Source organism: Heterocephalus glaber, unplaced genomic scaffold (genome assembly GCF_053883595.1).
Source record: "Heterocephalus glaber isolate CG9 unplaced genomic scaffold, H.glaber_assembly_v1.0 deba00001608, whole genome shotgun sequence".
NCBI classification, from domain to species: Eukaryota; Metazoa; Chordata; class Mammalia; order Rodentia; family Bathyergidae; genus Heterocephalus; species Heterocephalus glaber.
The window spans coordinates 2,704,963-2,724,012 of record NW_028258379.1 but is presented as its reverse complement, the minus strand read 5'-3'; the positions used below and the strand labels follow the sequence as shown (position 1 = coordinate 2,724,012).

Below are 19,050 nucleotides of genomic sequence, written 5' to 3'. Positions count from 1 at the left end.
CAAATATGCACAGCTATCTGAAGAACATCTGGCAACATCAAAATACTAAATGAGCCGGGCATGGTGACACACAGCTCTAATCCCAGTGATTCACAGGGCTGAGGTAGGAAGAGCTCAAGTTTGAGGACAGCCTTGGCAACTTAGAAAGACCCTGTCTCAAAATTTAAAAAATAAAATGGGCTAGGGGTGTAGCTCGGGGGTAGAGAACTTGCCTAGCATGCACAAGCCCTTGCGTTCAATCCCTAGTTACTGCAAAAAAAAAAAAAGTAAATAAATGCATAGATCCTTTGACTCAACAGTTACACAAGCAGAACAGACAGTGTGAAAAGGTAAATTCAATGATATTCATAGAAATATTTTTATCCTTATAAAACCCCTTAGTTGCCATTAAAATGTGATTGATAAATTAGGTACACAATGTGCTTAGTGAAAAGGTGGGTCAGGAGAGCACATATTACTGTACAAGTCAGTGTTATTCAAAATGCCATCTGTGAAGATATAAAGCAGCACAGTGCCTCTAAAGAAAATGCCTTGTAATAGCACACAATGTAACAACTTTTCTAAACATTAATATCTTCATATGGTAAATGCAGATGAAGGTCAAGATTTATAAAAGCCACTCCACTTCCATAAGAGTGTCCAAAGCTGAAGCAGCTTCTTAGGAAGGCTCAAAGATTCCAGGGTCCCTGGACCCCCCAGGGAATGGGATCTGGCACTCAGAGCTGCAGAGAGGTCATGGCCAGGGCGGTGTGGGAAGGCCTTGCACAGGGCTGTGCTTTTTAGACCCTTTGCAGCGGAGATGACCCCCAATCGCTTGAGGTGCAGGATGCCAGGACTTGAGATGGAATGCTGTGTTCTTTAAGTTCTGAAGTCTGACAATTTTTAGGCCATAAATCCTTCCTATGTCCTGTTACCCTGCTCTTCCTGGCTGTAAGTTTACTTAGTAGCTCAGAAGCAATGTGATTTAAGCAGACACATGGTTTCAAGGTGTTGAGAGTTTTAAATTAATCACTCAATTCTTTTTATTCTGTAACTCAGAAAAGAACTTTTTTTTCTTTTCAGCATTTTTGATTGAGATCAGATTGATAGAATTTTGTTGTAATAACCTTTAAAAAACAAGTCGAAAAATGGTTTTGCTGGGTGTGGTGGCCCATTCCTGTAATCTCACCACTCAAGAGGCTGAGGCAAGAGGATGACCAAGAGTTTCAGGCCAGCTGGGCTACATGGCAATCCCTTGTCTCAAAATTTTACAAAAACAGTTTTGCCTTTATCTTTCCAAAGCTGGTAAATAAGACTATTTTTTCTTTCTTGTGTCTTCAGACAATAACTGTACTCATCATTTGTTAAGCACCTTTACACACACACACACACACACACACACACACACACACACACACACCAGATTTATAAAAGCAAGGTTCTTTATGGCCTTAACAAAACTGAAAGAAGTGCTTTGAAAACAGAAAGATATGACCCCTGCCCAGTTTTACAGGATGCTATTAATACGTTGTCACACAGCAACACTATACCCTTTTTTCAAACACTAGATATTTGAAATATATCAATATGTTTAATAAATAATTTTGAGAGAAAAAAGCAGAGCACTGACTAGTGTTTATATGCCAACAGGATTGGATATATGGATGGTTGATCTACATCATATATGAACTTAGGACTTCTGGACACATTATATACAGAGTTGATATGGATATGCCTGCCCCGCTACAGACATGTGGAGATTCTGGAAAAAAGAAAGCTAAATTTAACTCCAAGGAATAAGTATCTCCCATATTTTAAAAAAATCAAAGCCAGAGTCTCAGCCATCCCTGGGTTTCAGGGTCTGAGACTTAGGGGTTATAGCCCCCAAGGAAGAACAGGAGTTGAAGCTCCAACTCCTTACAGGACAAAGACCCTCACTTTAAGAAGCAGTAAATAAAACTGAAGCTATCCAAAGCAAGCCTGCTCACTAGCCCCAAAAAAGAGCAAAGAAATTGCTGAGTACCCTGAACTTTGAGTGTTAAAAAATCCCCGTGAGAATAGAAACCCTGCATTTGTACAGTGAGTGTACTAAACTTTTTCCCTATGAAATTTTTAAGAAATCCAAGATGAATGTTAATATAAAAAATTATCGAGGACCGCTAAAATTCCTAGAGATCCAGTAAACACAACTGAAAACTCCTGCTCTTAGAGACTCTTCACCCTTCAGATCTCAATGGAGATGAACCAGCAAAGTTAAATATCACAGATCACATGAGGAAAGAAATCACTGTGAGGCCAAATCAGCAAACCCAAAACTCACACGGACAAATCTAGTCCTCTCTGCCACAAAGAAGGATAAACGAGGCATTTGTATAAAAATGGATGCACCTTGAGTCCATAATGTTAAGTGAAATAAATTAGACACACAAGCTTAAATGTTGCACGGTTTCTCTTATATGAGAAACCCAAAATATAAATAAAGAGCAAAACAAAAGATGCATCATAGGAAGTGGGGAGATAGATCTTTCTCAAATGGGGAGGGGAGAAAGAGATGAAGGGAGGGGAGGGAGGAGAGGAGAAGGGGTTTTCAAAAAGCAAAGTCATTAAAGCAAAGTAAATTCAAGTAATTAAACGTACATGTATCAACTCTGCTCAAGGAATGTAAACATGTACTTCAAACGTACATATTGAAAAAGTTTTTAAAAGATCATGGTTTAAAATAATTTAGAAACCAAAATGAAAATACAAAATAATATTAAAAGAAATTTTTTTAAATAGCCAAATGAAACTTTTATAATGAGAACTATTAATGGAATGAAGAAGTTTTGATAGTTTAAATAGCAGACTAGATCTAATTTAAAAGAGAACTATAAAAGGGAAAGACAAATCTGAAAACAAAGGATGCAGAGAAAAGAGAAGGAAGGAGTCAGAAAAAGAGAGAAAAATACAAAGATGCATTAAAACACAGAAAGAGAGATTCAGTAAATGTCATTCTAATGAGATCTGAAAAGGAATGGAGGAGAAATAATACTCATATAATGGCAAAGAAATTTCCAGAATTAAAGAGAGTGGTGAGAATGAAAACTTAACATGTCTAAATAAAAACAAATCCACACCTAATAGTTAAAATGAAAATTTAAAAATAGTACATTAAAATGCTAAAAAGACTTTCATTTCTGCAAAGGTAAAATAAGTACAAAAATACAAAGTCCAAGGAAAGCCCACCCTCCGATACTCAGAGTTTCTCAATCTTGGCACTATTGACACTCAGGGCCAGGTAATCCTTTGTTATATTATAGGATATTTAGCGGCATCTCTGCCCTCTATCAACTAGATCCCATGATCTATTGCCTCAGTAATGCAACCACAAAACTTATATATTTGGGAGGCTAATGCAGGTGGATCCTCCAAGTTCTAGGCCAGCCTAAGACCAGCCTGAACTACATGGCGACACCTTGTCTCAAAAAAAAAAAGAAAAAAAACTTACATGGTGCCAAATGTCACCTAAAACAGCAAAATCATCCCCAGTTAGGACTCATTCTCTCTAGTCAAAGGAAGAAGGACATCCTGCAGAACAAAACCCTTTTTGAATATACCCCCTCAAAATAAACACTACGAAAGAGCTACCTCCCTTTGCCTTCCCAGTAGGCACTGTAGAGACCTAGGAGAGGAGTCCGATGGACCATCCCTACCTGTACTAACAGCAGCGGCAGCAGGCCTTCCCCTTCTTACCAGGTGTGCAGAGACAAAGGGAGCCATGTGGACCAGACCTGCTCTGAACTAAGATAACATCAAGAAAGAGGCAGTGCCCCCCTCTTCACAGGCACAATGACCTCAGAGAGCACACAGACTATAGAGAGAAGCATTCTCAACCTGAAAACAAGCAGGAGTAGCTGTCCTATTTTCAGACAAAGTGGACTTCAAGCCAAAGCTGATCAAAAGAGGCAAAGAAGAACATTATATATTGATTAATAGAACTATTCAACAGAAAGAGATAATAATTATAAACATATATGCACTAAACCACAGTGCACCCAACTTTGTAAAACAAACACTGATAGACATATAGACATAAATGATCAGATAAACATCAATGCAATTATAGTGAGGGATCTCAATACCCCATTATCACAAAAAGACAGATCAACTAAACAAAAAATCAATAAAGAAATATCAAAGTTAAACCAAACCTTTGGACAAATGGACTTAATAGATATATACAGAGTGTTCCATCAAACAAAAACAGAATATACATTCTTTTTGGCTACACACAGTACTTTCTCCAAAATCAACCACATACTAGCTAATAAAGCATGCCTAAGAATATGCAAAAGAATTAAAATATTGCCTTGCATATTATCAGATCACAGTGCAGTGAAACTAGAAATCAATAGCAAAAGAAACCACAAAAATTATGCAAATGTATGGACATTAAACAACACACTATTAAATAATCAATATTCACAGAGGAAATTATGTAAAAAATAAGACAGTTCCTAGAACTAAATGATAATGTCAGTACAACACACCAGAACTTATGGAACACAATGAAAACAATTCTATGTGGGAAGTTTATAGCTGTGAATGCTTACATCAGAATAACAGGATGATCCAGATAACCTAATGATGCAGTTCAAGGTCTTAGAAAAACAAGAACAATCCAAATCCAGTGGTGGTACAAGGAAGGAAATTATAAGATCAGAGCAGAAATCAATGAAATGGAGAGTAAAAAAGAATACAAAGAATTGATGAATCAAAGAGCTGGTTCTTTGAAAGAGAGAAGCAATCTCTACCACCCCGTACTATATTAAGAAAAGGACAGACAGCAAGGAAGGAACACCATCCTTTACAGGGGTTTTATGGAGAAGAAGGAACTGGATAAAAGAATCTTATAAATCTGTGTATGAAGTCCAAAGCACACCCCTAAATGGTTCATGTGTGAAATAAACCTGAATAAACTGAACTATAGTGAAAAAGACTACCCAAGTTTCAGATTAGCCTGTGGGTAACACATAATCAAGGCAGACCAGAGCAGCACTTCTGAGGCTATAAAACTTAAATTGACTTTCAAACCACAGCCCACATTAGAAGATGAGGACATGAGTTTTTAACTGAAACAAGTAAATTGCCTCTAAAACTGTAATATTTAAATAAAAACCAGAGTTTCATAATGTAATATTAAAAATGTCAAGGATACACTAAAAATTGTTTGTCAAAATGTATTTTAGTAAGTAGTTGTCACTACTGGGGGAGTTGTTAATGGCATCTAGTGGACAGAGGCTGAGGATACCGCTGATGCTGAAAATCTCAAGTCAAATAAGGACATGACAATCAACAGACACCAATGCCCGGAGGACATAAATGTTGAACTTATGACAAGGATTTTAAAGGAATTATTAAAATGTTCCAACAAGAAATTATAAATCTTTTGGAAACAAATGGAAAAAAACCAGAAGTCTCAGGAAAATATTAAAAATATAAAGAACCATCAAGTGGAAATATTAGTGCTAAAAAATCCAATGAAATTTTTAAAACCTAGGCTCAGTGCATAACAAAGAAGATACAGGAGAGATCAGTGATCTTAAAAATGTATCAATAGAATTGCCCAGTCTGAACAATAGAGAGAAAAAAATGGGAGAGGAATAAATAACAACTTGGGGAGCTATGGAACAACAAAAATCTAACATTTATGTCATCAGAATTCTAGAAGGAGAGGAGAAAGAATGCAAAACTTAAAACTATTTAAACATATAATGGTGAAAATATCCTAAATTTTAAGACTTATATCTAGAGATTTAAGAAGGTATATAAACTTTACACAGGAGAAACTCAAAGAGATCCATACCCATACATACCATAGTTGGATTTCTGAAAACTACAGACAATAAAAAATTCTTGAAACCAAAGAGCAACAATGCATCACCTATACTGGAATAACAATTCAAATGACAGAGAATTTCTCATCTGAACTCATGCAGTACAGAAGGAAGTGGCACACTTTTGAAGTGCTAACATAAAGGAACTCTCAAGTCAGAATTCGCTATCAGTAAAAATATTCTTCAGGAATGAAAAGGAAAATCAAGACATTTTCAGTTAAAGGAACACTAAACTATCCTTACTATAAAAGAATTGCTAAAAGAATTCTTCAGACCAAAGGGAAAAGAACCTGGGAGAAATTTGGATCCTCAAATATGAAATAAGAGCAACAAAGATGATAAATAAACGTAAGACTATTTTTCCTCATTTAAGTTCTTTAAAATATATTTTACTTTTGAAAATAAAAACGTATGTATATTAGTTTGCTAAGACTACTATAAGTAAAATACTATAGTCTTGGTACCTTAAGCAACAAAAAAATTATTTTCTTATAATTTTGGAGGCTAGAAATCCAAGATCAAGGTGCTAGGAGCATGGTTTCTTCTGAGGCCACCCTCTGTGGCTTGTGGATCATTATCTTCTCTTGTGTCTTCAGGTGGTCTTTCCTGTGTTTCTGTGGGTCCAAATTTCCTCTGCTAATAAGGACACCAGGCCTGTTGGACTAGGGCCCGCTCTAACAACATCATTTTACCTTAATTCTAACTCAATTACTTCTTTAAAGAACTTTCCTCCAAACAAGAATCACATTTTAAGGTACCAGGACTTATAGTTTAACACATGAGTTTTGGAAATACATGATTCAGTCCATAAAAGAATTTTAATAAAATATATAACTAAAACAACAGGGGAAAGGGACTTGCATGGTATTATGATTTCTATATTCCACTAGAGTGGTAAAATATTAATTCTAAGTAGACTATGAAAAGTTAAGTATCTATATTTTAATTCATGTGCAAACTCTTAAAAACATACAAGATATAGGAATATGCAAATTAAAACAGAACACTAAAAAGCATATAAATAGGGCTGGGGATTTAGCTCAGTGGTGCCGCCACCTGCCTTGCAAGTGCAAGGTCCCAAGTTCAATCCCCAGTACCAAAAAAAAAAAAAAAAGTAACATATAAATAACTCAAAAAAAGTAGAAAGAGAAAAACAGTTAGCAACAACAACAAAGAGTTCATGAGCAATAGTTCTTATTCCAGGATGCAAGATTGGTTATCTACTGACGACTCATTTCCAGCATGAAATGGTAGATCAAATGCATGCCTTTATCTCCATTCCTGTGCCTCCAATTCCTTAAAGGAAAGGATGTTTTTTTAAAGGTAAAAGTCAACATAGACCAAAAAAGCAAAAGAGGAACAATAGTAGATAAGAAAGATCAAAACACTTCTTGGAGATGGGAGGGATATAGTGACAACCAAATCTCAGCCATCTTTCTCCACTCTATGAGATAGCTACATGAGAAGGAGGCTACAATAAGTACACTGACTTATGCTGTAGAATCCCAGAATGGCTCCATAATGGAAGTTTCCATCATGTAACTGTCACTTCAGGAGAAAACAGGTCTGAAAATAAAAGAACTAGTTGAAAGAATGTAGATAATAAACTATCTTTAAGATCCCACCTCCACTAATGAAGATAGAGGTCTATTCCCTCCCTAAGTGTTATGGACCATATTGTTTTCCCCAAAATTCATATGTTGAAGCTTTAACCTCCAGGACCTCCAATTGCAACTAACTGTATTAAAGATAGCATCTTTAAAGACGTAATTGTGGTTAAATAAGGTCATATGAGTGGGACTTAGATCCAATACGACTTGTAACTTTAAGAGAAGAAGATGAAACACCCTGACTTCATCATTCCACACTGTGAGGACACACAGGGAAGGCAGCCATCCACCCATCAGGAGAGACCTCACCAAACACTAACCCTGCTAGCCCTCAGTCTTGGACTTCCAGCCTCCAGGAACTGTGAAAAAATAATTTTCTCTTCTTTACACCACCCAGACAGTGGTGTCTTATTATGGGAGCCCCAGGTGACCGACACACTAACCGTGCATCCCATCATGGCCAGAAGGTTCCGCACTGAAAGTAGAATCTTCACAGAGAGCTCATAGAAAGAAGAGGAAAACTGCCAGGTCTCTTCACCACCTAGACTCAGAAAATGATGAAAGCTAGGCTTATGGAGCACACATTCTTACAACCTTTTGTAGAGCACTGGAGTCTCAAATGAACCTGTTGGCTGGTTTTGCATCTTGTGAAACTTTTTTAAATTTTTGTTCAAGGTTAAACATTTGTATAAATTGCAAACATATTTGGTTTATTATAGTAAAGGGTTTAGTACCAATAAAAAAAAACAGAAAAAGGAAATTGCAATGTTCATCTGTAAAGAAAAGTATTGGGCCCCAAAATATCTAATATAGCAAGAGCGGGGGGCCCACAAAGAAATGGATTCATGAATAATCACCTGAAAGTGACACTGCCAGTAAAGTAGTCCCAGCCCTGCCCTCACAAACAAATATTTTAGTCCTGTGCTCTCAAATGTGAATGGACAATCAGAGATCATAGCTGGTTTTTTCAAGAAACTAATGGAAGATTTGATCCACCAGAGACCTCAGTAGTGTAAGACAGTGATTCTTAAATTTATGGTCTTAGGGCTCTTTGTACTTTAAAAATTTAAGGGAAGGGTCCCAAAGCACTTTAGTGTTCTATGTTTTATCTATTAGTATTTACCATATTTGATATTAAAACCAAGAAATTTTTAAAACAGAAGAATACACAAGCACACATTCTATTGGCTTCAGGATGACAATGTCATTGATCCTAATGGGTAAACTTTGATACATACTCAACTTTTCACTAAAGTGAAAAGACAAATATAATCTCATTGCTAGGCAAATAGTTTGGTCCTGACAGACTAAAAGTCTAAGGCACCATGACCCCCAGTTCACAAGGTCCCTAAGATCCAAAGATCTACACTTTGAAAATTTCTGGAATAAAGGATAATATCCAAGGGGAAAAAAAGTGCATCACAATAGATAAATGAACAGAATTTGTCAAACACCTGACTGGCCACCATTTGAGTAAGCCACCAAGTTTATTCAACAGAATGACAAAATTGAGAAAATATTTCTAAAAGTAGATTTTTCCCACAAGGAGCATATAAGCTAAATGAAGTGAATAAAGAAAAACAAAATTTAACAGGTATGGGTAAAATGAGTGATAGATTCTGACTGGGAGAGTTGATAAAGATTTCAAAGAGAAAACACCATGTGATTTGGGTCACGGTGGATGACAGGACACTTTTTAATAAAATAAATTCAGTATCATCCCTTTCTACTCATTTTATATAAGTCAATTTTATCAGATAAAAATGGAAATGTCTATCCCTAGGATCCAACAGAGTCTGTAAAGACTAGGATTATCATATCCTCATTACAAGTAGCTAATGATGATGGTTACATCTCTTTTACTGTAAAATAGCTTTCAGATGATAAGTGGTATCCAAAAATCAGGGTGTTCAGAGTTTCAAGGAAGAAGGGAAATGCAGTAAAAAATCAGTATTTTCCATAAATCAAACTCTTTAAAATGGTTTCATATTCTAAACTCACATGTCAGTAATTTTTTAAATGATCAGCAGTTTGTTGTTACCCAGAACAATATTGTGAGGCAGTCAGAAACTGTTCCATTTCCAGATATCTGTCACCTTCTAGGTAAGTCAGGAACAACAGTATGAAATGATAACATCAGGAAGAGTATATAACACAAACACATAGATCCTTAAAACTTCAAATACTATCTTATGCCCATAAAATGCTTCACACATTGGCAAGGCACTTTGAAAGAGAAAATCTATTTGTCCCCATGAGAAAAATTTCTTTTCTGGCCACAGAAATTATTCAGGTTTTGCTATCCCAATGTCATCTAAAGTCGTGAGTCACACCTGTGGTTTGCTTCTAGGCAATAGAATATAGCAAAGATGATGGGATCCATGACTCTGTGACATAAGATCTCCACAGCCATCTTTCTTGGAGACCTCCCTTGCTGGTTTTGAAGAATCAAATGACCATACCAGCAAGAAACAGACAGAAACTGAGGGTAAGAAACTGAGACCCTACATCTAAATCTTGTGACCCCTTGTAAGGCTGGGAGCGGATGCTTCCCCACTCAAGTCTTCGGATGAGAACCCAGCCCTGTCTGACAACTTGACTGCAGCCTGGCAGGCTCCTGACCTCCAGCAGCCCTTCTCAGACTCCTCACCACCAGAGCCATGAGATGGTCAATGTGTGCTGTTCTAAGCTGTGGTTTGTGATAATCTGTTACATAGCAATAGATAACAACTGCAGGGGAACACAAGGAAAATAATACTAGCAAGAAAATGACTATATTATGGTTGTAATTATCACCACTAAAAACTGAGAACTGATGTTATGCTAACAGACCAGATAGGAAAGATGCTACAGAGCAGTGAGCAAAAGCCTGGTAAGGGATCAGGAGCAACAGGTTGTCCTCTGCCTCCTCCCCCTAGAGAAGCAGGGGTGACCTGGCTGAAGGCAGCCTAGCTGCTGAGGTCTCCACAGATGGGAGCTTGGTAGGCCCCACGAGTCTCAGGCAAAGCTTCAAGGTATGGTGAAATAATAGGAGAAAGCAAGTTAGCAGATACAGAACTCTGAGCTGTAAGGAAAAGAAATGGGGAAAAGTCAAGACCACAGTGAGAGACCTTCTGAGAGCATGAGTCTAAGCAAAGAGAGGCTTTCTCAGCAGCCCAGATCACCAAGGTTAGGAGTAGCCCAACCGTGATCAGCACCAAGCTAACAAGGTCATGTACTATGTATATGGGCATTATTAGAAGATTAGGCCTTTTTAAGACTCAGTAATGGAAAAACTACCAATGCCTCAGGTTTACCTATGTTACTAGAGGGGCTTTTATAAGACTCCAGAGCCAGAAGAGTATCAAACTCTGAGAACACACCCTAAAGTGACACCCATCCAGTGCTACAGCTACCCAGCAACTGCACCCAGGGGAGGGGAGCACAAAATCCAAAGAAGGCACCAAGTGTAAATCAGCACAGAAATACCCAGAAGTTCCCTCTAGGATCTGTATAAAAGAGGTACCTGTTTTAGCCCCTGTAAGAGCCCACTGCTCAACTCTACCAAGATCAGCAAAAGTGTGTGCACACGTGTACCACAACTCCATGCTCACAGTACATGCCAAAAGGACCCCTGTGTGAAATAAATGGCCTTGGTGAAGAAAACATCATGATTAATACTTCTATTTAAAATCTGAGTTCTTCTCTATTGGGTGATTTGTCCTAGATTCTTTTCCTAGACTCTCACATTTCTAAACAGAACATTTGGTCTTAATTTTATATTCTTCACAAAGGAAAAAATGGAATCAATGACTGGGTGCCCTATTTCAGAAAGTCAGCTTGTTCTTGTGGTAAGAGCTATAAACCATGGGAAGCATTTGTAGGAGGGAAAGGGACAGACACTTATTCAACACCAGGAACTTTGTAGCATCTCATTTGCTTCTTGTATTGTAGCTCCTCAGAGTAGACTTGTAGCAGACATCTCTGCCCAGTATTAGTAGACTCTGGTTAATTGCAACCCAGTCTCAGCACCCTTTGATCTCTCCAAGCAAGACAAGCAATCCCTTCCCCTTTTTACATCTCTGTTTGCATATCAGCTATCCCTGACTGCATTTCAGCTATCCTTGCCTGCATATCAGATATCTCTGCCTGCATAATAGCCATTGCCAGATGCTTCCAACCAGATGCTTCCTGCTTCACACTGTGCCACTAAATGTCTTCAAAGCATACCCTTCTTATCTTCCCACACTTGTAGTCAATAAAATACTGGGTGCCCCTGGTGCCCCTTGTCTTTGCTGCCCAGAGCAGCACTGATCAGCTCCAAGACCCAGTTCTCTCTAAGTCTTGTTTCTTTCTTTACTTTTTATCAGTATGTGTTGTAGTGTCTCACAGGAGGCTGTAGATTTACTGCAGATGTCTATAGTAACATGCCCGTTCTTGTTCCCAATATAGAGTAAGCCAAAGCCTCCGAGAAGTTAATTTCCCTGAGATCAACTAGCTTTTGGGTGCCAGAGTTCTCAACTCAGGCACCTCTGACACCAAGCCTGAGCCTTCTTCCACTGTGTCATGTTTGATTAACTCATCCTCTGAAGTTTCTGAGCTAAGCGAACTGAAAACCAATTTGCAATGAGCAGATTATGGTATTCTCTTGGAATAAATGAAGGAAATTTTCATGTAGGGTGGGTAAAATTACTTTATTTCTCTTTTACCTACACTCCATTGTGAGTTGAACTATAAAATGTGACTTATTAAATTGTTAAAATTAGAATCCAGAAGAATATTACTCTCCAACAATAATATTCTAAAGAGATGGTGTCCATCACAAACATAAACTTCCTAAATTCAGATATGCACAATGTTTAATGGGAGAATAATTGCATATAAGAATTTTATTTGTAATATGTGCTTCAGATACCTCCCTGATCCACTAGAAATTTATCATCGTTTTAAGATATACACAATCATTGTTAAATGGTATAATAGGCATTCTCTTGTCAATCCAAAATGCTAAATAATAATAGTTATTAACTAAGTGATATTCTAGTGATCTAAAGGAACAAATGCCACCCAAATCTACCATACTCAGGAGGTGGTTTATCCCTCCCAGGTGGTGGTTTATTCTTCCCATTGTTACTATAAAACATGCAGACCAAGTTTTACACAGATTTAGAAAGCTCAGTCAGTCAAGAAGTTTAACTGAACTTACCAATTCAAAGATGCCCAGCAGAAATTAAAACACGTGAAGTTGTACTCAAATAGTATGAAAATATTTGTTCTGACTTACTTTCAGAATGTTTCACTAAGATAACACCAACTGGGTAAATCAGTCCAGAATACTGTCTCCACACCCATCTTTATGTTTTCTTCTAGAATTTAATTCCTGGTTTAAAAAACAGGAGGAGGAGTTTGGAAAACAAAACAAGAACAAGCAGTTTCTCAGATCTTTTCTTCTACACTGTTTATAATTACCCAGGCTTAGTCTGCTGTTCAAAAAGAAATGAAGTGCACGACCCGTATGTGTCAAAGCAATGCATTTCTCAGAACTCTGGTTGCTCGTCTCTGACACTCTGAATATTTAAATGCTATCATCTCTTATTGTAGAATTGCTACTTAACTATGAAAACAGCCTGGGAGTGATAGGAGAGATGTATGCACAGAGATGCACTGAAGCACCCATCAATGGTTAATATAACATAAAGTCTTGGATTTGCTTTAGAAATACTTCCTCCAGAAAATTCAGAGGTGGGTAGAGGCAGATGCAACGAGATTGGTAAAATACTGATACTTGTTAAACAACTGGGTAGGCTCAGGTACATGGGTTTTTTATATATTATGTTCTCTTGAGTGCATATGACATTTTCTGTGATAAAAAAATTTTTTGTTAATGTCATCATCTCAAATCAGAATCAAGAGTCCATAATTGGGAATCCTTTAGCATTATTCTTTCAAAAAGTAAACTCAATCATGTTAGACCATAATGCCTTGAATACAGATTGGCATCCCAGTGCCACCATTAATAAGCTTTTTTTCCCAAAAAATTTATAGAGGAGTTCCAAGAATAGTTTAAGAAATTTTTAGATTTACCAAATGTTAACATCTGACTACATTTGCTTTATCTTTCTCTCTCTTTTTTTTGCATATACCTTTAAATGTTCACATACCTATACATGTTTCTTTCCCGAAAGCATGTGACATTAGTTGAAGACATATGTCCTCTTATCCCTAACTACTTCAGTTTCCCTTAAGAAAGACATTCCCTTTCAAACTGCAATAAAATACGTTTATGACTTTCGATGTTCATACCATGCTATTCCAATACACAATCCTTGTTCAAATCACAATACTGTTCTCTGTGGCATTTTTCCCCAATCCAGGATCCAATCTAAAATCATGCATTGCATTTAGTCATCTCCTTGGTCACTTTCAATCTAGACCAGTGCCTCAGTCATCTCTGGTGACATGAATTCTCATAGAATAGCTCTCATTCAGTTTTTCTGATGTTTCCTCGTGATTGCAACAGTCTGACATTTTGAGGACAGTAAGTGGCACTATGTCCTCACTGCTTCTTATCAAGCAGACCAGGATATCAGTTTGTTACATTGGTGGTAACATTAACTATTTGTTCAAGGTAGTGGACCCTAGGTTTCTCCATCATAAAGAAAGTTCTTTAAAAATGAAAATATTCTATTCCTCTCCAAATGTTCACATAATAGATGAGTAATTCTTCCTTGAATTGATAAAGTCTCTGTTTACAAAATCCTAAGGACATGTTCGATGGGCTGCATCCTTTTTTGTGGGTTTTAGAAGTTTCCAGGCAATTGCAACTGTCTAACTCTCTGTCTAGATCTTTAAGTGGCATCATTTGTAAATTTTTTAATAATTTACTGTGGTTGAAAATAACTTTACTCAAGAACTTCAGAATATTTTCACTCAAAGTCAAGCACCTTTCTCTTAAATTCTAAACATCCTACCTCTTGAACCTCTCAAGCAATTATTTGGCACTGGTTCCCTACCTTTACCTGCTGAGAGCCTACATTTGACTTTTCCCTGCCTGGCTCTCTCTTCCTTCCATCCCTGCAGGACTGAGCACAGAGCAGAAATTGCAAATGGAGTAAGGAGGATGGGGAGAAAGGAAACTGAAGGTTGCCAAAAAGACAGTAGAAGTGAGGGGAAAGTTACTGTTAGAGATTGCTACAAAGTAGCTACAAGCAGCTTGTGCATGGACCAGGCAAAAATGACACAAAGTCAACAAACAGACTGTACAACTGAAGGGGACCAGATAAGCTCCCTTACAATGCCAAATGTTCATCAGCAATACCCCATGACTCAATCACCCAAGAACTGCCCAAGATTTCTAAGGCATTCTATCATGAGATATTTCCAAATTGCACACCACGCCTGGCTGTTCCTGAGAATTTATTCTTATAAGCAGAGTAAAGTGGCTTCAAAAATAAAGATTCAGAGAAACTATTAACAATGAAACAAATGCTATAAATGCAAGAGAAAATCACTAATATCTCAAAACACAAAATTACTTGGAACACTTGTTATTGAGAAAATCATGAAATATAGTTCAAAATCAGGTACCAGTTTATAAAATAAGCTGGGACATCAGAGTTGCTTCCCATTTCCTGGTAATTTAGTGGACCACACTGAGATGCTCTAGTTCTCCATTTCTCCTCAAGAACCTGCCCTTAGATAGCAGCTGTCTGGACCCAAGGACATTTTCTGGGGGCTACATTCTTTTTTATGAACATTATAAGTTTCCAGGCAAACATCTTAAAAATATCTCTGTGTTTAATATACATGTACACACCACATTCACAAGCAAGGTCTTTCCAGACCTTCCAGAAATGGCTGGAGTAGAGCATTTGCACTTTAGCTTGCTTCACAACCAATTTTTTTCCTCAAGGAGAAATTTAGGTGGAGGGGAGAAAAATAGGGAAAAAAATTAGCTACAGTCTGAAGCCAATACTGTGCCAAGATTTGATTTATCTTAAGGAGGCCATGCACTCACTCTATGTTGACAAGATGGGACTGCTAAAGAAGTGACTGATTGTCACTCTGTGCTTCTCCTTGCCCCTCACCTGTCAGTCCCTCTCCTGCAGAGGTCAGGAGCAGACAAAAGCTTCACATCACTGGACCTTGTTAGAAATATGAAGTCTCAGACCAAAATCCAGACTTAATGAACCAGAAACTCTAGGGAGGGACCCAGCAGGCCATTGTAACAAGCCCTTCAGGTGATTCTGGTGCATGTTAAAGTCTCAGGCTACATTTTTTTAAAATACTGATGCATGAGTATTTTTTAAAGCTCTTGGGAGTGTTTCTAATATGCAGCCAGGGCTAAGAACCGGTACTGCCTTTTTCCCTCCCTCCTGTGCTGGGGATCAAACTCAGGGCCTCACAAATGCTAGTTACATCTACCACTGAGTTACATCCCCAGCCCTAGAGCTAACTAAAATCCTCTATGTCTTACAGGTTTTTGACTTGTTTTTGAGACAGGGTCTTGCTATGCAGTCCATAGTGGCCTTGAAGTCACTACATAGCCCAGGTTGGCCTTGAACTCCTGGAGATCCTTCTGCAGTAGCCTCCCAGGTGCTGAGATTACAGATGTGCACCACCATGCCCAGCCTCTGGGATTTTTTTTTATTAGTACATGTTTGCACTGTATAATTATGTTCCTCGTGTGGGGTTAATACATGTACATAGCACATATCAATTCTCCTTTCATTTCCTTTCCCTCTCCCCGCTCCCCTTCCCTCTATCTCCTTTCCCCTTCTCATCTGAGAAAGATCATCTCCCTACTTCCTATTATCTATCTCTTATTTTGCACTTTATTTATATTTCAGGTTTCTCATTCTATGTCTGCAGTTTCCAAATCACCCCTATCCTAACTATAAGAGGGCTGTGGGTCTTTCAGCTGAAGATGTGGTCAAGATTGGGGGGAATTTTTAAGACACTCACTGAAAATATTTCCCTTCTCTTCGTGTCTATAGTAGAGACAGAGTCTCTCACATTACTTTTGAATAAGAACAAAGACAAACTAATTGTCCTTTACACTCTGAAAATCTTTCAATTTCTAGCTCCATCCACGCTAAGAATAAGCATAAGATTGTGTCCCCAAATATACCCTCAAGAGCTAAGATGATCAAATATCACCATCTTTTTCTCCATAAACAAGCAAAAGTGGTGCCCCAAAGTTTGAGTCTTCAGAAAAACTGAATACATTACGAGGAGGAAGAAGCAACCTTTTTCTAAACAGACAAAAGTGTGGCCAAGTCTTTTAGGGTAACAAATGCATCTTAAAGCAAAATATAAGAAAATAACAGAACACTGTCCTCCTGCATTTGTGTGATGTACAAATTACCTGTTTGAAACCCTTTGCCTTTGTTTATTCTAAAAAATCCATGAATAAGGCCAAGTTTAATTATCTTCTTTGTGGTATCTTACTTTATCAAAGCCTAAATCAATAATTTATTTTCCTGAACAAAAACAATGTACCCTTTGTATAAATGTGCAGAACTTAGAAAAACAAAAGGAGGGTTGGTCCATGCTAGATAATTTTATTCTAAATACCTGATCTATTTTTTTAAAATTTAAAAATAAGAAGAGCACATTGGTATCTCCACATATAAAAGAGGATGAGCTGGGCAGGGTGGTGCACGCCTGTAATCCCAGCACTCAGGAGGCTGAAGCAGGAGGATCGCTGTGAGTTCGAGGCCAACCTGGGCTACATAATGAGTTCCAAGGCCAGCCTGAACTACATGGCAAGACTCCTTCTCAAAATAAGTAAATAAATAAAAATAGAAAAAGATAAAATCACGATGAGTAAGGAAAGGGAAGGAAAGCAACTGTGTGCCCATCACTTCATGAGATAGGACAGCCCGGGGAAAATGTAAAGACAGAAAACTGAGGGCAGTACAAGAGTCCAGTGCTAGTGGAAACACCTGAGTCTGACAAAAAAAAAAAAAAAAATCATGCTCTCTGCATAGTTTCAAAGCTGTGCTCTTGGGTGGATAACAGTTTGCTTAAAAGAAAAAATAAATAAATTACTGCAGAAATCATGACCCTCGCCCTCCCATCCTTGTCCCGCCTCATCTCTCAAAAAACGTCCTCCAAGGACCTCTATAACCAACGCAAAGGTTGTTGATTCAATGGAATCCCTAATATGTGCCAGCCCTGCACTAGGGACTTGGGGTGCTAGCGACGGGCGGGGGGTGACTTGGTGGTGTGACTCTGAAATCCCTTTGAGGCACCACTAATACGCATCCAGCTTTGCTACCCCAAACTTAACCAGTTTTCATAGGCGTGATTCCATTTTCCAAAAACATCAGCCACACAACAGCAGAGGTACCGAGAAGTCCAAGGCAGTCCAGCCCGCGCCGGGCTCCAGTCTGCAGCGTCCACCCGCGTCCTCTGTCCACGGCAGCCACCTGTGGTCTGCGGGGGCCCTTCCTCCGGGGGACAGAGCCTGCCGGGGGCCACTGGCGGCCAGGGAGCGGGAGCCTCCAGAGCCCCGGGGACAGGCGCGCAAACCCAGCCCAGAACTCGAGGCGAACCTGGAACTCGGCGCCCCAACTCCCGGCGTTTCCCGGTCAGGGCTCCCCACGGGCTGGCTGGGGCCTGGGGCAGTGTCCCCGAGGGGCTGCGGGGCAGGCCCAAAGCGCCCGGCGTCCCCTCCACCCCGGGCCCTCGGCCACATCCCCCGGCCGTCGCCAGGACCTCCTGCCCTCGGAGCCCCGAGGCCGCGCAGGTGCGGAGCGTGGGGCAGAGGCCCGCGGGCGCAGGGGCTCCACCGCCCTCCGGAGCGGCACCACGGCCAGTGTCGGGGAGGGGCCTGCCCGCCCATGCCCGCCCGCCCATGCCCGCCCAGCCCGCGGCCTCCCCCACCGAGCGAGCGCACTTACTGTCAGCGGCCATGGTCGCGCAGGAGCTGTGCCCAGGCCGCCCGCGGCTGGGGACCCGGCTCCAAGCCCCGCCGGCGCGCGCTCCTCCGCAGGCCCCGCGCTGGCCCGCGCCGCGCGCCACCGCTCCCGCCGCGCGCCCCCGCCCGGAGTCTGCCTGGGAGCAGAGCCCGGGTCTGCACCTGCCCTGCCTTCCCGCAGCACCCACCGGCCTCCTTGCCCGACCCCAGTGACGAGAAAGGTGTCAGCTTGGAAACGCCCAGGCGGTGGCCTCGCCAGGGTCCTTTGGCCCGGGAGCCTTTCCCACTGCAGTCCCCTGCCGCATACTTGTTACTGTTCACGTTCTCCACTTCAGCATGCCTCGACCTTCTTACTGGCCAGGTCGGGACTTAGTTCGCGCCAGAAGGAGCAAAGAGGAGAGGAGCTGGGAGTTGGAGGCAATGATGATCACTCAGGTGCTGGACATTAATCCTCCAGGGTGAGAACCACCCCGGTATGTCCTCAGGGTGCCCTGCGCCTCCTGTCACCCTGTTTTGTGTCCCCCAATGCGTGGATAAATAACCAACTGGTTGGATGCAGACTCTATGAGCAACTGATCGCTGGATAACCACGGCCCAAACCCAGCCCTGCCAGTTAATTAGGGATGGGCTTGGGGGTAAGAGGACCCGCCTGAATGTGAAAGCAGACCTTGTGGTGTCACCC

General features: G+C 40.0%; 1 protein-coding gene across 4 annotated transcripts in view; it reads right to left on the bottom strand.

Annotated features, from left to right (window-relative positions):
* Syt16 (synaptotagmin 16) overlaps positions 1 to 18,450 on the bottom strand; it is a 316,226-nt gene extending 297,776 nt beyond the window's left edge. The window contains exon 1 of one of the 4 annotated variants that reach the window (XM_087195235.1): positions 18,352 to 18,450. Coding sequence is in view for 2 of the 4 variants with exons in the window: in XM_087195238.1 (XP_087051364.1) it covers positions 18,352 to 18,364 (13 nt within the window). In the remaining 2 variants the exon portion in view is untranslated. The remainder of the gene's footprint in view (positions 1 to 18,351) is intronic. The other 3 variants (XM_087195238.1, XM_087195236.1, XM_087195237.1) reach the window with 3 other exon arrangements.
* Positions 18,451 to 19,050: the final 600 nt, after the last annotated feature.